Raw genomic sequence first — 26,989 nt, forward strand, 5'->3', positions numbered from 1 at the left:
GCCCCGCAATGCATTCATGCAGCGTGATTCGATCTCTGGGTCCCGTATTACAAAGCTCAAATCCAATGCGCCACCACAGGACTCTAGAAACAAATTGAGGTCACTGACCGTGAATTTTAAATTGTGAATCAACAGCAGAAAATTAAAAACGACAATTTGCCAGAAATGCGGGAAAAAGAATGTTACCTAGCTGATTAACGTCAGCCTTCTTTAAAAAGACCTTAATTCGTTATTTTCCTTTTCTATAGTTTTACATTTGAAAAAAAGCGCCATTTGAGCAGTGTCAGGAACACAGGGGCGGATCCAGGGGGCCGTGGGAAACCGCCTTTCCCCAAAGATTGTTGTGGCGCCCTAATTTTTTTTTCACTTTTTTTAGATAAACTTTTCAATTTGGTCAATTATTGACACCATTGTCACATTGGTCCGCCACTATTTCGCTCTAGATCCGCCTTTGCAGGAACATCACCCCATAAAGGACAACAATATTTCAGACATGTACGAAAGGGAGGGATGATATTCCAGGAAAGGGAGTGATAATATAACTGTCTTGAGTATCCTCCTCCAAGAAATTCTTACCTATTACCCCCCCCCCCCAGTAAAATCAAAATAACATCTGTGATTTACTAATCGAGTATGGGACAATAATACAGAATGAAATTAACAACAATATGCGACAAGAGACAGCTTTGTTTTGGCAGCATGTCAAAGCAGTATCCCGAGGGTGGTAGAGGGTGTATACAGTATTCCTAAAAATGTCATCAGAAGGTTCCTTGAAGAGATTTTACGGAAAAATCTGGTGCTTGACAATTCAGATACCACCAAACTCCCAGAAAAAAAATCTCCTTTTGAAAAGTAGGGAATAGGTCCATTTTACTTTTTCTGCTGCCCTGGCATTGCATGTCGATGGGTTATTTTGGTGTAGGGTAGTGATCGGCAACCTTTTTAGTTCAAAGGGACCATTAAACTTTTCACAACTGTAAAAATTCAATGAAGAGCTGCAGTTTAGTTTGTAATACATCCATGAAAACGTAAGTGTTGTTCGCTTTCTGACCATAATTTTCAGTTAAGAATATTAAGGCTAATCAAATACCATTTAAAATATTAAATACTTAATCAAACCGATAACTTATCATAAACGCATTTCAAGAGCCAATACTCTGTACAAGAGCCCATAATCCTTTATAAAACAAACCTTTAAATCTTCAACATGATGACTCACTTAGCTGAAGCCCCCTGCAGTATGATATGTGACGTTAAGAGCGTAGCTATTTCCCTCCCCCAGGTGGGCAGCATTACCATAATAAGGGGGCCTCGTCAGCGACAAAGTCGGCCCTGTTGAGAAACTTCTATAGGATGTCCTTCCACCTGATCCGAGGTATACTCCTCGGGTACGACTAACCATGGGATGTGGGGTCAAAGTCATGTAGGATTCCAGCAACGGCTGTCGGTTGCATCAAAAGGAGATGCCCAGATCATCTAAGAGTTAGCTGGGCAATTTGAGTTGAGAACGGAACTTGGTGATAAGGGGCAAGGAGCCCTTCATTACTCGCAAAATCATCCCATTGGATTCGATGGAGTTCTTTCGTCTGGAAGACGTCTATCATGCTCAAGATGATGGATTTGAGGGGCAAAGTCTCAGCCGCGTAGAGCAGGACTGAGCTCAGGGAGAGTTACATATGGGTATCTTCGTACGTCTGGAAATACGAGGCGATCTGCAGAAAAATAGGGCGATCCCAAAATGACATTGAGTCTTCCGACAACAGAGGTAGCTTTCGCGATTCGGCTGCCCAGTTCTGCGTCCACGGAGCCATCATTCAAAATCACGGAGCCATAAAAGGTGAAGTTTGCAACAACTTCAAGGTAGGCTCCACAAACTGAAGTTAAATCGGGAGAGGCTAACTGGACCTGGCAGTTCGACTCCTATTATGTTTATTTTTTGACAGAGTATCTATCAGCTGTTGTATGGAGTCGGTAAAGAGCACAAGGTCGTCTGCAAAGTCGATATAGGTCAGGATTCGGTCTCCAAATTGGAGGTCAAAGGGCAATCGATCGGTTATTCAAGTCATGATGTGGTCTATAACACAATTAAGCAATGCTGGGGCGATAACACACCCTTGTCGCACACCAGTTTTAATGGTAAATGACGTGCTCCGCTTTCCATTCACTTGGATGCAGCTCTTGGTTCCCTTATATATCTTCTCAAGGACCAGACTATATTTGGCTAGCAGTCATCTTCAACACCACTAAACGTATTTTTAACTTAACACCAAATATTTAGCAATCGCCAATATTTTTGTTAATGGTGAATAAATTGTCTTACTGTTCACGTAAGCCCACTATACCGGACAGTTCAAATAAAATTCTGGAACTTCACCCTCCAGCCTTTTTATCACTTTTTTCCATAAATAAGAAGACCATAAGTAGTCCATATGTGGACTTTAAGTCCACCATAAGTAGATTGATAGACGAAGGGGTGTGATCCCTGCGAGAATAAAACAGTAATATTGCTCACGTATCATACACCTATTTTTTTTCTTTTTCAATAAAACAATAGGGTCTATTCTGTTGTAACTATTTAAAATGTATTTTTAGTCGTTTACGGATATGAAGTAAAAAATAATATAAGCAAGTTTGGGAAAAATGTAAGCAAGTGTTTTGGACCTTCAGGAATACTTATATCATTCCTAAAAGTGCTTCACTGCAGTCCCCCCACCCCCTTAATGTACAAATACATAGTACGAATTATATATTTCCTAAGCATTTTGCCATGCGTCTCTCTTTTGTTTCAATTTAATACCCGCAAATTCAAGTACCTCAATCCACGAGTAAAAAGTGGTTTAACGAAAAAAATCCAACCAAAATCAAAACATTAAAATGTGTTGGGGGCGGAATGAAGATACGAATTGTGGAAATTACATCAAATTTCCAAACGTTAATGTTGACGGGCCCGTGAAGTGAAGTTTTTCATGTCTGTTCTTTATTTTGCGGCTCATTGTGATTATGGAACACGTATAACTAGAATGAAAAAGAGTTTCTTAAGAGGCGCGCTTTGACCACAAAAGAGCCGCAGGCAGCTCGCAAGCCACAGGTTGCCGACCGCTTGTACAGGATACTAAAACAGTAAGCTGTACGAAAAATATGAGTCAATCCCGCTTCCTATGGCTATAACGAGGGAAAGTATGAGATGGCTATAAGATTCTGCGAATAAAGGTTGGCAGATTGTCCTTGTTGGCCAACCATCTAGGTCAAAACGAAAAGCAGGTCGTCCCAAAATGGGGTGGGAGAATGTCCTAAGGAAAGATTTAAGGGAAATGGGAACTTCTTGGGAGGAAGCAAATAGAGAGTTTTCAAATAGATTGGGATAAAGGAGGAGCGTGTGTTGGCCTCAGGCGGCTTGGTGCTGCAGTGAGTCGTTAGTGGTAAGCTCAGTAAGTGGTAGCCCTGGTTCTGTCAAAGGATATTAGTAATATAGAAGCCATCTCAAATTTTGGGGATACTGAGATCCAATAGAGGGGGTTTACTGTGATGGGCGAGCTTGGACAGCAAAGGTTCGATGAAAAATTTGTGGCAATTAATTCATCATTAACTCGAGTTAGTGGCACTGACAGGGTCAAACATTAGGTGACCCCACCAATGTCTTCTTTACAAGCCATGGAGCGTTTCGGAGATCAGTGTCATGTACCTGATGCATAATTTGTACACAAGGTCACAGCTGCCTTTCAGGCAGTTTTGACCCTTTTGAAATTTGGCAGACTTCTCTCTAGATGATTCTAGATAGACTTCTCTCTAGAGAAGTCTCGTTTTCACCCTTTATTAGAACGCCTGTTAAAACAGGAATAATTTTAAATATACATACCTTCCCCTGCGAAGAAAATTAGTCCTACGATCATCAGAACAGGATGGGCATAAAACTCATTGGCTGGGTCTTCTCTCCATGCAAATTTGTGAAACTTCAGAACCCAAAATAGTACCAAGGTCACTGCGGCCAAGAGCAAGATTTGTGCTGCTGTGAAAAGCAACCAGAAGGACGTTCTTGGCTCAGGAGCCTTCCATGCTTCGGGGGTACGATCTCTACAATGGATAAACGAGTGAACATTTAATAATAATAATAATTTATTTATAACACACTTTTAAACAAAACAAACGGATTGAATTACACTATAAAGAAAGAAAAAGCAAATTCAGAGGCACATAGACAAATTTTAACCTTTATCTCAGACAAAAACACATGGATAATATTATGGTTTGGGCCTAGGGACACAAAGGCGTGTCTTGTTAAGTTAGCACTTACCAACTCAAACGATTGGATAATGTCGGTAACACCATACTTCTCAATAATATGTGTATTACGATATGAAGTGGGAAGGTAGTCTACATCAAAAATTTGCAATATCTAAAATGTACAGTACGGATTTGAAACAAATCTTTCATATTCATTAACGAATACTTTCCACAATTTTTGTATATTCGCATAATGGAATGTGTTGTACAAGATTTTAAGCAAGAAAAGAATATATACACACCGCAACAAGAACATTGGGCAAGAGGATTACACAATAATGTTGCTAGTTTGGTTAAAAAAAATGGATACTGCAAGAAAGCATTTTTGGCCTAATTCGGGCCAAAAACGGTTTGAACTTTTCGGGGCAACAAGCGATCAAAAGAGTCAAAAAACAAGATCAGGTCCTGACCTAAGCTTCTATCTAAATGGCACCCCTATAAAGCCAAAGTCCGTAATATTGCTCCTTTTCATAACCATAACGACTTCCCTTTCCCATAGTTCAGTGATTTCGAAATTTAAAGCACAACTATCGTGAAAACAAGGAAACACAGGGCTTTCCATGTGGTCTTATTTTAGAACAGTTCTAGACCCCTAACCTTTAAATCAACAACAACAAAAATAATTTCTTCATGATTGTTATTCGTGTCCACATCATCTTTTCTTTATTTAGCATTTCCAGCTTCAGGTCCATCTGCTTTTCGAGCTTAGGCAAAGCGTCAGTTTAAAATAGCCAGCTTACCTTAAACCTTCCCGCAAATTTCCTGCTGCCAGTATGTCCTCCCACTGAGGCTGGATTGGGGTATTTAGGTTTCGGAGATCAGTTTGATGCATTCGGTGGATGGTGTTTCTTGGTCTGCCTCTGCGGTGTGTGCCCGACGGTTGCCATTCGAGCACTCCATTCGGTAACCGGGGATTGTCCATGCTTAGTATGTGGCATAGGTATCCCCATCGGCGATCTCTTATGACATCTGTCATAAGGGCTAGCCTGTTGCATGAGATCTCTCTCTCTCTCTCTTGTTCCAAATTCACGTCTCAGGTTTTGACTGCATAAGGAAGAACTGACATTAAGTTGCATATTAAAGTTACAAATTAAAGAATCGTAATTTCAACCATAGAGATAAGTTTTGGAATCACCAAACTTTCTTTAGTCTATTGAAGGTTCCATTGGCTTGACCAATTCTTGTGCGCACTTCTTCTGTGGTAGATCCTTTATTTTCAATTATGCTTCCTAGGTATTTGAAATACGCGACCAGCTCTAACTGTTGATTTCTGCAAGCGATGATCAGGGATGAGTCTGTTGTGGTCATACATTTTGTTTTTCATTATTTATTTTTAGGCTGACCTGGCAGCCTATTTTCCTCACTTGGTCTAAGAGTTTTTTGAAATCATTGTCGGCACGATCCTAGTACGGTGATGTAGCCAACGAAGTCTATATCGCTCAGGCGTATTTCAGAAGTCATGAATCTAACGCTATTGTTTCAATATTTTCTACAAAACAATTTGCTAATTGTTTTGTAAAAAAAACAAAAAGAAGTTGAGATTTCTTCAAATTCTATAATTTCATGTTTCGACATAGTGTCAATGTATACGAGTATTGATGTAAAAGCCGCAGAAATTCTTCTTGAGAGAAAGATACGAAGAAATTTGGACTTAATTGGCGGTGAAACAGTTTTGGAAGTCGGTGTAATTATGAATTTAGTTAGGTTGTGCAACATGTTCTCTTATTTTTTTCAATTCAGAGGGGGTTTTTTCGAACAAGTAAATGGTTTACCCATGGGGGCCCCTTTAAGTCCTTTATTACCAAATTGTTTTGTAGAAAATATTGAAACAATAGCGTTAGATTCATACTTTTTAAAACACGAATTTTGGGGGAGATATATGGATGACACAATTTCAGTATGGAATTATGGGGTGGAGGAATTAAAAAGTTTTTTAGAACATCTTAATTTTTGGGGAGGGGATTTAAAATTTACAATAGAATTAGAAGAGGATAATAAACTTCCTTTTCTGGATGTTCTTCTTTTAAAAAATGAAAATAGTCTGGATTTTAAGATTTACAGAAAACCTACTAACAATAACAGATTTTTGTCGTTTTTCTCCGGTCATGCTCGCCAAGTAAAAATTGATTTAACCATATCTTTAACTGACCGCATTTTTAGAATTTGTTCTCCAAAATTCATTGAGGAGGAATTATTGTTTTTAAAAGAGATATTAATAAGTAACCGGGTTGGTTAATTGACCAGACTTTTTCAAAAAGAAGGAAAAAATTTCTAGAATGTTCTGACGATATTCTGGAAACAACAGAAAAGAAAGATATTTTTTGTTCTCTACCATATGTTCCAGGTTTGAGTGAAAAACTTAAAAGAATTTTACAAAATAATGGCTTAAAGGTAGCTTTAAGAGGTAGTAATACTTTGGCTAGTTTTTTAAATTCTGGGAAGGGTCGGACTTCCGTAGAGCAGCAAAGTGGGGTTTATGAAATCCCATGTACTTGAGGAAACTCTTATGTGGGACGTACTAACCAGAATTTAAAAACGAGATTGCTACAACATCATAATTCTATTTCATCGTCTTTAAAGCAAAATACCCAACCTGAAGATTTCACGTCGGCCCTCTCGGAGCATATCTTTAATTTTCCAAATCATTTTATCTTGTTTGAAAATGTTTCTTTGATTTCTAGGGACCAAGGTTTAAAGCAAACTTTCAGGGAAACAATCGAAATTAAAAAAAAAATCTATTCAAGAATATTTCCATAAGCAGAGATACAGGTGAATTTGGATTGAACTCAATTTATGATAATTTACTGAGGTCAAATAAAGTAAATATCACCTCACCTAAGAGCTATGACCTCTGTCCACGTAATATGTCAGATAATTCTAATGAACCGGAACCAAAAAGGTCAAAGAGATTTGCCTCGGCTGTTGCATTGACAAAAATAAGAGCAATAAACTATATGTAATTAGTTTATTAGGTATAAATTTTGTTTATTTTTATTCATGTCTTTTAGTTTTACTGCTGATGATGAACACTGTATATGTGTTCGAAATATCCAGTTAAATACTTTTATATCTATTCACTGTCAATAAAAAGGTATCATCCCTATTTTGAACTGTTTTATTTTCGTCATGGAAAGGCAGTGTGGTCTTCGAAGTTATCTCAGAAGTCAGCTGGATGCCGTCTGTACTAGTACTGGTGCTTAGCATTATGTGATCAATTACAATTAGGAATAGTAGTGGCAAAAAGACAAGTCCTTTTAAATCTTGACAGGATGCGGAAGAAACGGGTTCGGCCCAGGGTTGCCAGTTTGCACACTTTTTTCGCGAAATGTATTCTTTTTATCTCAGAGGGGACACGGAAGAGTGAAAATCACTTATTTTGGGTGTCAGTTTTCATTTGGGCGTCAGTAGGCCTACTTGGCATATTCATCAAAAGTGCATTTAACCTAAGGATTAGGGTTGCCAATTTGCACATTTTTTGATTTGAATGAACTCTTTTTTACCTCAGAGAGGACACAGAAAAGGCGATGCGCTAATTTTTTGACTTGCACTCTTTTTGAGAAAAAAATTCACTCATTTTTGGCCTTGATTTCCACTCTTTATAGACGTCGGCAGTTAATAACCCTGGCGTGGCCACTTGGTTTCTTTACACGCCACTCACTGTCTTCATAGAGAGGTTTGGCCAGCAAAACTATCTTTTCGGGAATTCCGTTGTGCAGCAAGATCTTCCACAGACTCTGGTGGTCCACAGAGTCAAATTGCATTCTCAAAATCGATGAATGTCGGATCGAAGTAACCGGCTAACGTTTTTCGATCATTTATTAGAAGTCTCCCCATAAAACTATGGAAAATAACTATGTCTCCAAATTACCATATTTACTACCAGATGCATAGCATCTTTAGCCTTGCTATCATGATCACAGTCATATGCATATAACCATTGTCATAATTAGCGCCATATGCGCAGCGCAATATACTACCAATTCCATAATTGGCACCTTGTCATAGCACCATTGTCATATTTAGCCCTATGTTTAACACCATTTTCATACACCGTATGCCGGCGCCATCTTTAGCATTACATGAATAGCGACTTTGCCATATTTAACAAGAGCTGTAGCGCCACATGCTAGTTTCAAAACTACTAGTTAAACTTACACAGCAAAGTCTTGCGTGACCAATTGTCAGAGAACAAGAATTCACGATCTTCTTATTATTATTTTTGAATAATCATAAATTATTTTTTTAAGCAAGCTCTTTGTTATAAGTCAGTTGCAATTAGAGCTTATATTCAGTTCCTATACTACATAAGTATGTTATTTGTAGTCATTTGACATATGCATGACTGACAGCTTATAAAATTGATGTATTACTAGAGCCCAAGCATATCAAGGTGATCCAGTTCACCTATCTCACATCTACTTATTATCATTTTGTTGCTAAATACAAAATTGGACATGGTTTATAGTTTTTTTCTTGTGCTCTAACCTATATTTTTCGATTGTGGTAAATATTTTTTTGTGTTCGTGTTCAAATCAGAAGCATACAAAGATCTGACCTCAGTGGCATATATGCAGTAGGCAGAGGAGTATTGCCACCCTAGGTTTTGAAAATATGTTTAGTTTGGTATTTTCACCGAAAAATGCCTTTTTAGGTATTTTTTGCTGGAAAAAATAGCGTCTCTTAGATTTGAAAAATGTACCCCTCTCTAGTTTTTCTTGGATTGATGGTACTATCTGACATTCGGCAGGAGCGGTTATCAGAGGATTTTAAAAGAGGATGCTGAGGTTAAAGACAATACAATGCTTTTCTAGACCAATATTTTTCATGGAGGAAGTTTGTTTTGCTTAGTTTTTTTTTTTTTTGGGGGGGGGGGTATTTGCTTCCATGACGACTGTAAATTTGTTTCTTACTTTTCCCATTCTTAGCTAGACAATCGCCCACTTACCCTTCGGCTCATTGCAGAAAAACTTGTGTAGAGCAAGAAGGCAGTCTACTTACTTTGGTTCAAACCCCAAACCACTCCCCCCTTGGTACAGCCTTGTTGTCAATGTTGGCGCTGGCTGGGTATTCAACGGCTGCTAATGTTGCTTAGAAAAGAATCTAGCATCAATGCACATGGCTGTTGCTCCGATGCAAAAAGATTGCTAGTTCCCGGAAGTAGAATATTTTCCACACCCGAAATATCTCTTGAATCAACAACTAAAATTGCAAGGAAATTAGGGGCAAGCCAACATCACTTTCATGTAAACAAAGAGTAAAATTAAATGTAAAAAACATGTCTTTTTTGAAAATAAAAGTAAATTGTGATCACTGTTAGATCTAGAGCAAAATCTTGGGAGGAGGGCAATGTGAAAAGGGCCCCAATAATTGACTATATTGATAGATTTACTTAAAAAAGAAAAAATGAAATACTGGAGTCAGACAATCTTGGGGATCCAATGTCAACCCCACTGCCGTCTGAGCGATAGTAAAATCTTGAATTAGTAGAACTTGTTTCATATATCGGGGAACATGTTCCCCCGCTCTTAGAACTAAAGTATTATAATGCTATATAGAAATCCCTTAATAGTTCAACAAATGCAGGCGGGGGGGGGGGGGGTAATGTCAAACATTTTATTTACTGGTTACTTTTTATACCGTTAAACTAGAAATTACATTGTAGAAAGAAAAGGCGGTACTTGTGTATTATTCAGAACACAATCAATAATTGAAGTTAGGTTCTTTTGTTAGGCACCGAGGTACATCCCGCCATAATTTACAATCATCCTTAGTAGAGTATATGTGGCGGGCGGCAGTAAAGGCAGAAGGAAGACCTTTTTTTAACGCGATTTTTAACGACATTTCTGCGTTCTGGGTACATAATTTTAAGATATAATTTTACAATTTTCCTAATAAAGTATTACATTTTCATCATATTTCGTTTGATCTCATTACCTTTATCAAAAGTTTGGGCTATATATTTGCACATTAGGAGGGGTGGGGTGCATTATATCAAATACCTAAATTAACCTAACCTGACCACCTCTATATATAAAATATTCAATTAAAACGTACCTGCATCGTAGTTTGTTTCACGAAAGAACCTAACTGCACTTATTTAGTGTGTTCTAAATAATACACAAGTACCAAAAATGCACATCAAAACATCTTGGACAACCCAACCCAGCCCCAATTTTGATGTATATATTGTTACGAAAACTCCTTTTTTAGATTTTCAATTTTAACTACTGTTAGAACGAGCTGCTCCTTACTTGCAGCCCATTACAATGGGCTGCAAGTAAGTTTGATTTTAAATAAAATCCACTCACTTTAAAAGACCTTCACATGGCATGGCCGAGTTTATTTTATGAAAAACAAAGGATTGGACACTTATAGAATCTTTTTTTGCCATTTACTTGGAACCAACTAAAAGAAACTCATTTTTCAGACTCTCTAATCTTCGCACAAATTGATTGAATCAACCTCAATTACTTATTTCCTTTGTTAAACATATATCTTCAATTTAAGGAGAATGCCCGAGCCTCTCACTGTTCCAAAAAGAATATTGGCGCTATTTCATCATTGAATGGACAAAGTTTGTTTATAAAAGGAAAACAAGAAAGAGGGTGGCGCAAATAATTTATAGTAGCATAAGGCGATTTGACACCTTAAAAATCATTTTGTGAGTTTCAGCGTCGGCTGACCATTTCAAAGACAAAGGGTACATTAGCGAATTTTATCAGCACCACAGGGAACTCCCAAAGTAATGTGGGTAAACATTGACAGGGGATCGTGAATGTGTCAACAGTTCGAACAAGTAACTAGGTGCAAATTTAAAATAAAGAAAACTTATAACCTGTTGCTAATTGTTAAGCAAGTTCTATCTATTCAATAAACGATAAATTTTAAATGATATGCATCCTGTGTCGACAAGGTTTTCAATAAATGTGGGTGGCACTACATGGAATTCCTGAGCTGTCGAATTGCTAGAATATTTTTTATGTTTTTCAAACAGGTATGCTAGACTATTTTTAGGGACTACCCTTTCCTGACCTTTAAAAAAGAAAATCCTGCTCCGTTCAATAAAGAAAAAAATAATAACACTTTCTAAGGATGTATGTTTCATATTATCTGAAGATCTCTGTGTCTGGCACAATACCGGATAAGTTAAACGGTTATTCTAAGATCGTGGGGGGAATTAGGCGTCGGCTTTTAATTTTCAGACGTTTGTTCGGATCTTTTATCCATGCTCCGCAAGTTATAATAAGACCGCCCAATTAATTCTAAATAGTTTGGCCATACAAACCAGAAATCTTTCACGCTGAGAAAAGGAGTTGGAATCCTGTTGTCACTGATTATTTGGTATGGAACGAGGGTAAGTGGCGTAACTCTGTAAGTTCAGCCAGAGTCGACCCAGCCTAAATGGGTACCCAGAGTGGGTAAGGTAAAGAGGAAGGGTGCACCAAGACAGAGGGTGGCTGGCCCCAACTCCCCTTTGCACTTCCTGGCCGAAGGGCCAGGAAACGAAGATCAACACGACCAGTATGAACTACAATCCACTACCGCACTCCTTACCATTTATTTTATTTCAAAATAAGAAAAAAGTCTATAACTGATGAGATAGGGTATTCCTTCAAAATATCGAACCCCTTGAGTCAAGCAATTTGAGCACCAGAAGAATCATTATATGTTTCTTTATTATCTGTGAGCACAAAAGTCGTTGGTATGAAAAACAAATGCAATGAACGATATATTTTTCTTTTGCTGTTTCTGCTCTGTGACTCGCCTTTTGTTGTTGTAAACTTTTTCACCAGCTTAGATGGTTTCTGCCGACATAATAATTCCTGCAATCACACAGTATTTCATGCACCCCTCTTTGAAGTGCGACTGGGGTTTGGCTTTTACAAGAGCTGAGGAGGCAGAGGGAGATATGTTGGGAGGCTATTTTGAAAAAAAGACCCCTATATAGGGAAGGTTTTTTGAAAAAAAAACAGAAATACTGCATTAAAGGTACTTCCATACAATATGGTACACATTCGAGAATTTGGATCACGAAGAAGAGACAATAACCGATTTCCTCGGTCTTTATACCGGACAATTAGCTTTGGCTTGGTGGAAAACTACATTGTAGCGATATTTTGATTAAATATTTAGTTGGTATTTAGGTTAGGTTAGGTATTTAATATATGATGCGTTCTGTGTGGCCCCACTAGCATAATTCTTTGTTGTAGTTTTCGTAAATTTGTTGCTGAAGTTCGGTATTTTAATCATATTTTGTTTTATCTCATTAGTATTGACCAAACTTCACTTCTCGAGTGTGTACCATATAATACGGAAGTACCCCATTAGACTCTACAGTCCCTACCAACAGTGCTGATGTCAGTTCCATGGCCTTTCAGCCAGGAAGAGCAATGGGGGGTCGGGGCCAGCCATCCTGTGCTTTCACACACCCTTCCTGTTTACCTTCTCCAGATTCCTCCAGGTACTCGTTTAGAGGTGGGTCAACCCTGGCTGAGCTTACAGAGTCACGCCACTGACCCCCGTTCCAAACCAAATAACTAGTGACACCAAGAATCGAACGGTTTTTATTTTAAAAGGTTATAAATAATTTATTTTGCAGGCAAATTATCTTTAATTTTTGTAATGTAAAGAAATTTAATTAAATAATTATATTTTGATATTATAAAAAAAATCGCCAGTTAAGATATTTTGATTTTAAAAGAATGTTTCTTTAATCTCCGGGAAACTTAATTATCGATTTAAGCGAAAAGATAATTATCGATAAAAGCGAAAACGAAAGTTCCGAAGAAAATATTTCTAATAAGATCTGAATCTTTTTGAACAAATGATTCCAAGCAAATGTTTAATCTTTATGCTAACTGTGATATTGTGGCAAGCATATAGCTATAACTTGCACCGAAAGCACAATATACTTTATCATTGGACTCATTAATTTTATGTATTATCATTCCCAAGGCCAGGGAAACAGAAACATACTAATGTTTGAAACTGAAACTGTGAGTATAATTGGTTTAAAATCAAACAGTTCGTGGTAACAAACTGTAGTAAGGAGCGACCCGGCTCAATAGCAACCAAAACTCAAAAAAATGGGATTTTGATATCAATAGCTACATCAAAAGAATTGCATTTTAATGCTGATTTTAAATATATAAGTTTAATCAAGTTTGGTCTTACCCATCAAAAGTTACGAGCCTGAGAAAATTTGCCTTATTTTAAAAAATAGGGGAAAACAACCCCTAAAAGTCATAGAATCTTAATGAAAATCACACCATCCGATTCAGTGTATCAGAGAACCCTATTGCAGAAGTTTCAAGCTCCTATCTACAAAAATGTGGAATTCCGTATTTTTTGCCAGAAGACAAATCACGGGTGCGTGTTTATTTGTTTGTTTTTGGTTTTTTTTTCTTTTTCCCAGGGGTCATCGTATCGACCAAGTGGTCCTAGAATGTCGCAAGAGAGCTCATTCTAAAGGAAATGAAAAGTTCTAGTGCCCCCTTTAAGTGACGAAAAAAATTGGAGGGCACCTAGGCCCCCTCCCACGCTCATTTTTTCTCCAAAGTCAACGGATCAAAATTTTGAAATAGCCATTTTGTTCCGCATGGTCGAAAACCACAATAACTATGTCTTCAGGAATGACTTATTCCCCCACAGTCCCTGGGTGAGGGGCTGCAAGTTACAAACTTCGGCCAGTGTTAACATACAATAATGGTTATTGGGAAGTGTACAGCGTTTTCAGGGGATTTCTTTTTGGTTTTGGGGTTGAGGGGAGGGATCTATGTGGGAGGATCTTTCCTTGGAAAAATATCTCATGGGGGAACAGAAATTCAATGAAAAGGGCGCAGGATTTTCTAAAATTACTATAAAAAAAACAATGAAAAAATAAACATGGAAAATTTTTTTCAATTGAATCTAAGGAGTAGCATTGAAACTTAAAACGAACAGAGATTATTACGCATATGAGGAGTTGCTAAAAATACTTTAGCATAAAGAGCGAGGTATTTAGGAGGAGATAAATACCTCGCTCTTTATGCTATAGTATTTTTTAGTAATTTCAACTATTTATTCTACAGCCTTTCGGATTCAGGGGTCATTCTTAAAGAATTGGGACAAAACTTTCGATTTAGTGTAAAGAGCGAGGTATTAACGAGGGTACAAACCCCCTCATAAACATAATAAAAATTTAAGAATATAAAAGTTTGTTGCGTAAGCTAATTCTTAAGTTACGTATATTTTTTTACTAATAAAAACATTCGTTAAAAATTGAAATTTATAGTTGCCTTTTTATATAACCAAAAAATTGCAGGGCAACTAGGCCTCCTTCCCCATCCCATATTTCTCAAAATCGTCTGATCAGAACTAAGAGAAAGTCATTTAGCCAAAAAAGGAATTAAAATGTAAATTTCATTTTAATAATTTATGTGTGGAGAGCCAAAATCAAACATGCATTAATTCAAAAACGTTCAGAAATTATATAAAAAAACTAGTTTTTCTAACTGAAAGTAAGGAGCGATATTAAAACTTAAAACGAACAGAAATTACTCCGTATATGAAATGGGTTGTCCCCTCCGCAATCCTTCGCTCTTTACGCTAAAGTTTGACTCTTTACCACAATTCTGCTTTTTAAAACAATTAAAAGCTTTAGCATAAAGAGCGAGGGATTGCGGAGGGGACAACCCATTTCATATACGGAGTAATTTCTGTTCGTTTTAAGTTTTAATGTCGCTCCTTACTTTCAGTTAGAAAAACTAGTTTTTTTATATAATTTCGTTATAAGTCAACAAGGTTGTTTAAGCTTGCGGCGGAGAAACCTCGTCATCATATAACATTCAGTTTTGAGCAAAATAAATTCCTATTTTTTTTTGTTACATTTTTCCGAAGGTTTGCCCACTTTCCGCTGACGCACATTTTGGAACGCCACTTGCAGCCACTTGTTCTACCACACATGGCACACTTTAGCCAAACCCCACCTGGTCGTGCCATTTGGCGCACACATCTACCACATGTAGGGGTACCTGATTTACACGATTTTTAAAAGTTATTAACACCTTGATTTTTCCCTCGTGCGAAAAATGCCTAATGCAGCGATGAAGAATGCATCACATTTTCATAGTCAAATAGAGATTGCAGATATTCCAAAACTGGACCAGCCCCCAGATCAAGGCGGTGTCCAGGAGGGGGTAGGGAGTTTGACCCCCACCCGAAATGTTTGTCTAACTCGTAAAAACGTAACAACATGAATATAAAAAAATTGTTGATGCGTTCTTAAAAGTTTTTTTGTACCCCCCCCCCCCCTCAAAAAAAATGGATACTGCCCTGCCCAGATACTAAACGAATAGAAAAGAAGACCCCTAAAGTAATTTTTTTTCGTCACTCCTTGAAACACATAGAGGGGCTGCCATCAGTTGGTGACGTTTCATGAAGCACTGGAAGCACTGGAGCACTCGTCTCCCAAGATTTGTTTGTCTTTTGTTCCTCTTTTTCTCTCTTTCTTGTTGTTTTGTTTTTCGTCTTTTTTTATTGATTTACATTATTTTTGTTTTCTCTCTTTTTTTTCTTTTACGCTGATAAAGGCTCGCGGACATGACATTGAAATATTTGGATTTTTTATTTTTTTTTGGCTGGCTACAAAAAGATGGAGCTGTTCACGGGTTGTGAGATGGCTTGAGGTTTCCGCTCTGTCATAAGCTCCTTCCTCCGTCCCTATCCCCGGAAGGGGGATGGAGATATTTTTTTGTCACTCCTTGAAACACATAGAAAGGCTGCGATCAGTTGGTAACGTTTCATGGAGCACTGGAAGGCCCATCAGAAAACTGTTTTTTAAGAGAAAGAACATTTCTAAGCTACGTCATTGCCTCTTGTCCCCCTAGATTAAAAAAAAAAAAAGTTGCACTTGTCCTGTAAACCAAGAGATTATAAACTCGGTCGAATCGAGTGTGCGTATCTACAAATAGAGTGTGCGTAAAGACTACAACACTCAAATAGTACTCCTGGATTTCCCAGGGAAAGGGACTTTACTAGGTGACGGTAGCGGATCATATCTAATCTTCTTTAAAGATTATCGACAGTGGGATTTAACTAATACTGAGATTTAACTAGTGATAATTAAGCCAATCAGAATTGTTCGTAGAACTTTTCAGCCTATCAGAAACTTCAAAAAAATGTAATTGGCTTAAATTGGTGCTAGCTAAATATCGGCATCACTGAAACCTCACTGAGAATGGGCCTTGGTTATTCAAGCTGTCTGGTTATGTTATCATACTTCATACATAATCCGCTCTTTTTTGTTTGATTGTTTATAGCTAAACAGTTAGAATTTGTAAGTAAAGGTGTCATTTCGAAAATATTTAGGGAGGCTGTGTCCCCTATTTACCCACTTCTTGCTACAGCGCTCTTTCCAAAGTTTCCCTGTCAAAGACATACCCCAGTCTTGAGCATTACCAAATTTTATTATTTTTGTGTGTATATTTTCTTTTGTGGATGGTCTCTTTGATCATCCGAAGTAGTTTTTTTTTTTCGTTATTAAATACAGTGAACTAAACAAAGCGCTAAGATATTCTTCATTTTTGATGAATTTTCTGATGAGGATAGGCAGGGTATAAAAAGATGGAGCTGTTCACGATTGTGAGATGGTTTTGGGTCTTCGCTCTGTCATAAGCTCCTTCCTCCGTCCCTATCACCGGAAGGGGGGTAGAAATACTGGTGTAGCCTCAGAGGTGTCAAGATGGACCTTTCACGATCTGCCTAAGGAGAATCATGACTGAAAAAAAACCTCACGGGTGACCATGAGGAGTAGTACCCCTTGAGGAAATTATAGCCAAGTAAACGACACAGGATTGCGCTGGATTTTGGTGAGAATTAATCACCACTGGATAATTAAAAGGAGAGTACAGAGTTGGGTTTGACTCAGTGAGTTGTTCTTAGTAGTAATAGTAGTAGTAGTAAGGACATCGTTACACTCCCTATCTATAAATAGGTTTTTAATTTTACATAAAAAAGAAGGATAGAAAGTAGGAAAAGGAAAAAAGGACGTTCCGACATAGTAATTGAAAATGAAACCATCCCTCTGAACAACATAGTCTTCCATTGTTGTCCCCTTAATTGTCTTGTGCAATGAAAAAAATAGTTTTGTCCCCATAGCTTTAATAATACTGCTATTTATGCGTTGTGCATTATGAGTGTTTATGCGTTATGTTTTATGAGTGTTTTAATGTTATGCACTAATGAGCTATCATAAGCTATTTATTATATATATATGATTTATTATGAGTATTATGAGCTGCGTATTGCCGTCCTTTTCGTTAGAAGTGTAATTTTATTTTGTTAAGTTTTCTTTTCATTTATTTCCTATACCCTGTGTACATCCATGTATGTATAGCGGGTATAAACAAATTATTATTATTATAGGAGAAAATGATTACCATTTGCTACTAAGAGAGAGTAACTGGGATGGGTGACGTCGAACATGAAGGATTTAATTAATTTTGGGGTTTAAATTTGGGGTTATTAAAAGAGTTGAAGTAGGAAATTTTGGTAATTGTCTATTATATAAAACGTACCCGAGAAGTGAAGTTTTGTTAATGCTTATAAAAAAAAAAAATATGATGAAAATAGAATACTTTATTAGCAAAATGTTGAAAACTACAACTTGGAAATATGCTCCCAGAACGAAGTGTTACACTTCCAAAAATTTTGCTTCTAGTCAGAGCACAGAGTAATGGTGGGTCCATTGACGCAGTGTTTTGCTTTGGGCAATAAACCCTTACCCTAGAAAATATAATTGCCTCTTCTTCGGTCCTTGGCAAATCCCAAATCTTAATTTGAACATCCATGGTGAGACGCTATATCTATCACTAGTCCAAGCACACTAACCGGTGTCCTCAAGAATCGTATTAATAATGAACTAAAATGAACAAGGTCAAGAGTCGCGTTAATAATGAACTTTTCTTAGTCTTTGAGACTGTCAGCCGATGCCGAAGCTCCCAATTTAATAATTCACAAATAACCTTCACAATTTCGCCAATAAAGTATCTCGAGTTTGTTTTATATACTAGAGAAATTAGGGGCGTATGTAGGATTTTCTTTAGGGGGAACACATAATTGTTACTTTGATAAACTTGCGAACAAAGAAATACCTGCAATTAAAAGGGAACCTCGACAGTTATGTGTCGTAGGTAGGTAGTGGAAATAGTGATAAATAGAATCGAAAATCTAGTGAGTGTTAAAGTTCTAATAAATATGTTGAAATTAAAATTGTATAAAAATATTGATACAAAAAATAATAAGTTAAAAAACCGCCCCACCATAAAAAAAAATAAAAAGCTCTCCATCATCTATAAAAAAAAAAATATTTGATATTTTCTACATTATTTTGTGCCTTTACACTTCTGACCGCTATAGCGAGTGAATTAAGTTTTTTATTGTAAAAATTGGTCTTGAACCATCTTTTGGGGTCATGCACTCATTGTGACAATTTGTATAGGTCAAACCACTTAGCATGTCGCTTAACTTCATGGCGTCGCTTAGTAACTATGATAGTAATCAAACAGTTCGTGGTAACGAACTGTAGTAAGGAGCGACCCGGCTCAATAGTAACCAAAACTCTAAAAAACGGAATTTTGATACCAATAGTTACATCAAAAGAATCGCATTTTAACGCTGATTTTAAGTTTAGTCTTACCCATCAAAAGTTACGAGCCTGAGAAAATCTGCCCTATTTTAGAAAATAGGGTGAAACACCCCCTAACAGTCATAGAATCTTAATGAAAATCACACCATCAGATTCAGCGTATCAGAGAACCCTTTTGTACAAGTTCCAAGATCCTATCTACAAAAATGTGGAATTTTGTATTTTTTGCCAGAAGACAAATCACGGATGCGTGTTTATTTGTTTTTTTTTTTGTTTTGTTTTTTCTTTTTCCCAGGGGTGATCATATCGACCCAGTGGTCCTAGAATTTTGCAAGAGGGCTCATTCGAACGGAAATGAAAAGTTCTAGTGCCCTTTTTAAGTGACCAACAAAATCGGATGGCACCTAGGCCCCCTCCCACGCTCATTTTTTTCCCAAAGTCGTCGGATCGAAATTCTGAGATAGCCATTTTATTCAGCATAGTCGAAAAACCTTATAACTATGTCTTTGGGGACGACTTACTCCCCCACAGTCCCTGTGGGAGGGGCTGCAAGTTGCAAATTTTGACCAGTCTTTGCATATATTAATGGTTATTGGGAAATGTAGAGACGTTTTCAGGGGGATTTTTTGGTTGGGTGGGGGAGATGAAAAGAGGGGTCTGTGTGGGGGAAATTTTCCACGGAGGAATTTGTCGTGGGGGAAGAAGATTTCCTTAAAGGGGGCGCAGCATTTTCTAGCATTATTTAAAAAACAATGAGAAAATAAATATGAAAAAGTTTTTTTCAACTGGAAGTATGGAGTAGCATTAAAACTTAAAACGAACAGAAAATATTACGCATATAAGGGGTTCACCTCCTCCTAATACCTCACTCTTTACGCTAAAGGATTTTTAGTAATTTCAACTATTTATTCTACGGCCTTTGTGATTCAGGGGACAAAATTTAAGCTTTAATGCAAGAGTTATTGACGAGGTATTGACGAGTGGGCGAACCTTCTCATATACGTAATAAAAACATACGAACATAGAAGTTTGTTACGTAAGCTAATTCGTAAGTTACGTATATCTTTTACTAATGAAAACGTTCGTAAAAACTAAAAGTTCTAGTTGCCTTTTTAAGTACCCAAAAAATTGGAGAGCAACTGGACCTCCTTCCCCTCCTTTTTTCGCAAAATCATTCGATCAAAACTATGGGAAAGCCATTTAGCCAAATAAACAAATATGCAAATTTCACTTTAATTATTCATCTGCGGAGAGCCGAAATCAAAACATGGATTAACTAAAAAACGTTCAGAAATTAAATTTAAAAAAAACAAGTTTTTTTAACTGAAAGTAAGGAGCGACATTAAAACTTAAAACGAACAGAAATTACCCCGTATATGAAAGGGGCTGCTCCTTCTTCAACGCCCTGCTCTTTACGCTAAACTTTTTACTGTTTTAAAAAGTAGAGTTGAGAGAAAGAGTCAAACTTTAGTGCAAAGAGCAAGGCGTTGAAGAAGGAGCAGCCCCTTTCATATACGGGGTAATTTCTGTTCGTTTTAAGTTTTAATGTCGCTCCTTACTTTCAGTTAAAAAAACTTGTTTTTTTTTATTTAATGAAAAAATAGCGACGAAGACCACACTGACTTTCTATACGAAAAAAAATACAAAGTAGAAACAATAGGGAAATTTTTTTCTAAGACAGTGGAGTTGAAGTAAGGATGCTAGGGCTATTTTAAAAAGTTTTTAAAAACATTATTAGTTTTAATCCTCACATTTTAATGTAAGTTTTTATATATATTTTTCATGCGGTCGATGTCTACCTCAATATTTTGGTGAATGTTTATAATGGTAGTCCTGTCAGTTTAGAGCTCTTTGTTAGTATGTTCTCTTCTATTCATCCTAAAATATTCGAATAAAGACCAAAATTGTCAGACAAATATGAACTCTAATAAAGATGCATCTAGGTATGTGCTTCAAACTAAGTATATGAGTCGAACTACTCCTTAAAAAACAAATAATCATGTGTTTGTTATTTTTGTATTTGATAGGTATAGATTGGTGACTTAAATTCTCAGGGTTTCAAGCTGTGGTAGATCTCTAATTAATTTTTATTAATCTCTCATTAACATTTCATGCATTTAATTTCTATTATACAAATCCCCTAAAAAACAGCAGTGTTGTAAAAACCACCCTGCTTTGCAAAAAAAAGTAAACCCAAAAAACAAAAACAGTCAAAAAAAGTAATGATATGAATTTATTCGCCTCAATTCCATAGCAAGACTCGAAAACAAATATTTGATTGTAAAAACAAATTGAAAAATGTAAAAAATGTACATTAAAATGTGAGGTTGTAAAAAAATTAGGATTTCAAATTTCCCCTCCCTGTTATTACGAAATGAAGATTTTCGCATCCCAGTTGACTTTTGTGGTAGTACGGATAGGTTAGATAAACCTAAATTTAAGTAAATACTTTTTGGCGGTATGCGTCATAAGCATAATCTAACAGAGACCGCACCAAGTAACCGAAACCTTATTTCAAACTTGATTGCAAAACAAAACATTCTTAATAATTAAAAACTTTAAAATATTAAAACCAATTACAAACACAATAACTTTCGTCTTAACCGAAACCAGAGCAAGCGGTCCCAACCACAAATCCACCACTACGTCAGAGGGGTGCGACCCCGCCCCCTGGATCCACGACTGGACAAGTACCAAAATTTTTCGGGGGTATCTTAAAAGGGAGGAATAGGATCTATTCCTTCCATTTGAACCACCCCGGAAAAATAAAGTCTTAATCACTTAGTTTAACATTAACCTATTCAATAAATTAGTGTTAAATTAACTGATAGGACTTTATTTTTTGAAATTTTTTAGGGGGCAAATGCCCCCCTCCAAATCGACGTCACTGATTTTGGAGCTTTGGCTCTCTTTTCTTTCCTGGCTGATGGACCATACATTGGTTCCCAACCGATGCTGGCCTCGCCACCACCTAAATTTCCTCCGTCCATGCTTACTTGCCCTGGGTCTTAGCAAGTTCCTTTGATACTCACTTCACTTGTGATCCCATTATGCTGGATGATGAAGTAATCCTAAAAGTCCAATCTTTTAGTAGATGCAACTACTAATCCATTCACCAAAAGTTAATTAAGCAATCTCTCTTGTTGTTGGACTGAATCGCTTTTTCCTTCCCGCATATTTATTCTTTCGTTCTGGTTTGAATCTACTATAGCATAAGCCCGCCTTTTACGTAATTGAAAAATGGTTTTTACGTAGCTTCGTTGTCTCTAAACAAAATAGATGGCGTATATATCTGCACAAAGTCATCAGTAGATGATTTGAATCATGTTAGATCAATCAATATGTCATACAGAATATCAAGCAGTTCGTGGTAACAAACTGTAAGGAGCGACACGGCTCAAAAGTGACCAAAACTCTGAAGAACAAAATTTTGATATCAATAGATGTATCGCCTGATTTCAAAGATTTGTGAAAAAGGGGGAAACACCCCTTAGAGTCAAGGGATCTTACTTAAAAACACATCATCAGATTCGTGTATCCGAGAACACTATTGTAGAATTCTCAAGCTCCCATCCGCAATAATGTAGAATTTTGTATTTTTTGCCCAAAAAAAGATCACGGATGCGCGTTTATTTGTTTTTTTCTTGTATGTTTTTCTCAGGGGTGATCGCATCGAACCAGCAGTCCTAAAATGTCGGGAAAGGGCTCATTTGAAAGGGAATTAGACCTCTAGTGCTTTTTTTAAGTGTTAAAAATATTGGACGACAACTAGCCCCCCTCCGATCCACCTTTGATCAAAATTTTGAGATAGCCAATCAGATGATACACCAGTGGCGTAATTCCGTCAAAATCATGGGGGGGGGTGATAGAAGGCAAAACTGGAGCCAATTTTCCCAAATCAAGTGACAATGACAGAAAAAACCGAAAAATGAGCCATATAGTACCATAAAGGTAAAGATATACTAAATGGAACTGACTTGTTTCTGTGGATGCTTGAAATATGCAGGCTTGTCTTAGTTTTGACAACATATTGAAGGAACTACATTTCAGATGGAGGGGGGGGGGTAACTGGGGTCTGATTGGCAAATCAGATCCAAAGAGGGGAAAATACCCCCGTGCTCTATTGCTTCATTGCCCTGTGATTCACCCAGGGGCTTCAGTTGGGAGGAGAACAATTGTCCACCCCCTACATTTTGAGGAATACCTTAATTCGGTGTTTTTATTGAGAAATATCTTTCTAGGTATTTTCTTTAAAACAAATTAGCAAAACTGCACCTTCACCATGTTTTGAAAATATATCCCCCCCCCCCTCTTCTCTCTAATTTTTTGTGAACCAATGGTCCTGGACACATCGTGTGTGTTCGTGAACTCTGTAATTAATGGTGCTTATTTATTCGTTATTAATTCCATCCCAAAGCAAGGGACAGCACAAAGTTAACACATTGTACACTGCTTCAAAAAATCTGGATTAGAAACACCTGATCACTATCAAACGGTTATTTGTGTCGGAAAACATCAAATGGCAATTTTTGTGATAAGACAGATTTATAGTCGTGTAATCATATCATTTCTGAGAGGACGATCATATCATCTTGTCTGAGAGGACGCAGGTTCGAATCCCAGTGTACCCAATTCTTCAGTTTGGGACGGGGGTCAGTGGCGTGACTCTGTAAGCTTAGCCAGAGTCGACCCAGCTTTAAATGGGTACCTGGAGAAGTCTGGGGAAGGTAAACAGGAAGGGTGTGCGACAGCACAGGATGGCTGCCCCATTGCACTTCCTGGCTGAAGGGCCAAGAAACGGAGATCAGCACCGCCAGTAGGGACTGTAAAGTTTAATGCCATATCCTTTGCCTTGTCTTTTTAATCATATCATTTAGGAGTTCCCTGTCGTAAAGGAAGGGGACTAAGACTTGAAATTTGATACAAATATCAGAACTCAATTTATAAATGAATCGTCACAAACACAAACAAAACCATAAAAATAAGCATAAAATTAGCAATCTAAGACTGTTTTTTTCTAGCATGTCTCCTTTTGGAGAGCAGATATTCTTAACCTTTATCTTTTATTTTCTCTATTGCTTTACATCTATTGATGCTTTATTTCCTTTGAGAAGGGATTCCTTGACCTGCATGGGTACCTACAAAAAAATTTCAAGGGGGAGGGGGCAGACCCAAGAATAGGAGTTGTGGGTGAAGGCAGGGGAATATATTTTAAGGTAAATTTTCTTAGAAATAAGTTCTTTTAAATTGTTTTTTTAGAAAAAATCTCATATAAAAAGAGTAACCAGTTCAAACAAAAATCAGCAAAATTTTAAAGGGTAGAGATTCGTGGCAAAGGGTCAATCTATCTAATCTATGATATGTTTAGTTGCTATCAAATATATGTATTTTTAATAACTTTGATGTTTTCCTGCATCTTGGAAAACGTCCTTTTAAAAAAAAAAACTCTGCCATTCAAATACTCCGTTCAATACAAAGTCTTCCTTAAAAGGTCTGAATTTGAGTCATACAACCTCAGTTGTGTTCTGTACAGTGCTGCCATTACCTCCAAATTTTTGGCGACTTTCCCAAAAATCTCGCAAAAATGGAGTGGCAAAAACTCCTGTACCTAGAAACGTCAAAGCTGTAAACCCAGCCCTGAATCTGAAGAAATGGTTTTATCTCAATATTATTTCAATCTATCTAATGTATTATCTAATCTGTACTATCTGTACTATCTAATGTATTAGGTCAATCTATCTAATGTATGATATGTTTAGTTGCTATCAAATATATGTATTTTTAATAACTGTGATGTTTTCCTGCATCTTAGAAAACGTCTCTTTTTCAAAAAAAACTCTGCCATTCAAATACTCCGTTCAATACAAAGTCTTCCTTAAAAGGTCTGAATTTGAGTCATACAACCTCAGTTGTGTTCTGTACAGTGCTGCCATTACCTCCAAATTTTTGGCGACTTTCCCAAAAATCTCGCAAAAATGGAGTGGCAAAAACTCCTGTACCTAGAAACGTCAAAGCTGTAAACCCAGCTCTGAATCTAAAGAAATGGTTTTATCTCAATATTATTTTTATTAGAATTTTGTCTTAAGAGAAATCTGAATCTGTGGTTTTACAAGAATTTGCCACAAGGCTATATGTTTTGAGCTCATGTTTTGTTGGTATTTGTATTGCAAAAATGTAAGATGAGCCCTTGTCTCTTAGGATCTTTTAACTAAGAATTACGCCGTTTAATGTGTTAAATCCATGTATTTAATATCTGTATATGGAAAAAAAAACTATTATTCAGAGGGATTCTTTTTATTTCGATGATCTTTTTATCACAATGCTTGTCTGAAAGGAAGTCTAAATTTGTTGTTTTGCCCGACTTTGACACTAGTCTATCTTAAAACCGTAAGTTTTGGTATTTGACAGTCGCAAATGTGATATATGTCCTTTTTACGTGCTTTAAATATATAATGATAACTTTTGCTTTGACATAGGAAAATAATGAAATATGAAAATAAAGTTTTTTTTTTGTTATCGGAAAGACTTTCATTGTTTTTACCAGTCATTGCAAGTTTATATTTTTCTGCCATCGGACAAAAAATCATTGTTTATATACGCATGCCCTCCCCCCCCATCCCAAAATTTTCAAGGCCTTTCTCTTGAAACACTCCCAAGAAGTTCCTTACGACATCCTCTCACTCCATTTAGGACAAGCTGCTTTTTGTTTCGCCCTAGACAGTTGTCCAACATGGACGATTTTGGACAATTTGTCATTCTTCATCCACAGAATTTGTCCTAGCAATTTCAACTTTTCTCTCATTATGGCCCTAGAAAGAGGAATCAGCCCAAAACTTTTTTTTACAGTTTACTGTTTGAGACACGGTCAGTCAGATGGATACACAAAACAGTCTTGAGGCAATTTTCTCTGGATTTCAGCCGATACCCATAAGAATACTCAATCAGAATCGAGTGCGAATTCTGTGTTGCTTACCACGCGACAATTTCTTAGTGCGGCGCCAGTCCTCAAGGTCACCCGGCAGCGCTGTTAGCTGTCAGTGTTTCGGTTAGGAAAATCCGTGAAAGGTCCGTCCTGATGCCACTACGGGGCTAGTTAGGCTGGATTTTCCTGTCGGAGATAGAAACAGAGAAAGGAACTTTGACGGAGCAAAGACCCCAAACTGTCTCACAGAACCAGAACAGCTCCAACCTTTTGTACCCAGTCTACCCTCATCAGGGCATTCTTCAGGAGGCTCTCTGAAACGGGGAAGGTCAAAATACTGTTTTTAGATAGTTTAAAGCGATTGGCTGTCTCAGAATTTTCAATCGATACCAACTTTTTCTACTTTGCATCATACTTATATTTTGGTGCCACAAAATGGTAGAAAACGCCACTTTGCTGTAGTTAAATCGTTTCACATACTTCAAAGGGCACCAGAATTTGTAACTTTCGTTCAAATGAACCATACTCCAATTTTCTAGGACCATTGGATTGATATAATAGACCTAGGGAAAAAAGAAGAAAAAAAAAACAACAGTTGAAAAAAATTGATCTTCCTTCTTGAAAAAAAATGCAAAAATCCACATTTTCTAGATGGGATTTTGAAACCTCTACAGGGATGTTTTGGATCTGAGAGTGTAATTTTCCTTAAGATCAATTAGCCTACCCCCTCGGGGTTATTATCTGTCTTATCCGAAAATCAAGAAAGTTTCCTCAGGCTCGTAGTTTTTGAGGTTTAATTTTAAACTTGATGAACTTAATATGCTTGGAATTCTGGTTGCAGGGGTAGCTCAGACCTAATCAAAAGCGAACCAAGAACGATAATTACTAAAAGCTTAAAAATACGTTTGGAACAAACCCCTCAAAGATAACATTGGGTTCAAGCAAAAAGTAAACCATTGGCATCACCATTGTCAGAAACCTTATCCAGAAACTCACAGCTTCTTGCCTTAAACAAAAAAGTAAATAACTTGTTTCTATAGGTAGCACTGATGACCTTCTGATTTTGTAACTTTTCTTTGTCGCTAGCGGGGCTCTGGAGGATAATAGAAAGCTTTTAAGGCCTCATTTGAAAGCTGATTTTTAAATCTAATCGCTTTTTA

General features: G+C 37.1%; 1 protein-coding gene across 4 annotated transcripts in view; it reads right to left on the reverse strand.

Annotated features, from left to right (window-relative positions):
* The window catches only part of LOC136035982 (transmembrane ascorbate-dependent reductase CYB561-like), a 61,777-nt gene extending 39,677 nt beyond the window's left edge, over positions 1–22,100 (reverse strand). For 2 of the 4 annotated variants that reach the window (XM_065717886.1, XM_065717885.1), the window contains exons 1-2: positions 21,940–22,100; positions 3,857–4,071 (exon numbers count right to left, since the gene is read on the reverse strand). In XM_065717886.1, coding sequence (XP_065573958.1) covers positions 3,857–4,071; positions 21,940–21,956 — 232 coding nt within the window. In that variant the 5' untranslated portion in view covers positions 21,957–22,100. Of the gene's footprint in view, positions 1–3,856; positions 4,072–10,589; positions 10,706–21,939 lie in introns of those variants that run through there. The other 2 variants (XM_065717883.1, XM_065717884.1) reach the window with 2 other exon arrangements.
* Positions 22,101–26,989: the final 4,889 nt, after the last annotated feature.

This window comes from Artemia franciscana, chromosome 15, assembly GCF_032884065.1.
Source record: "Artemia franciscana chromosome 15, ASM3288406v1, whole genome shotgun sequence".
NCBI classification, from domain to species: domain Eukaryota; kingdom Metazoa; phylum Arthropoda; class Branchiopoda; order Anostraca; family Artemiidae; genus Artemia; species Artemia franciscana.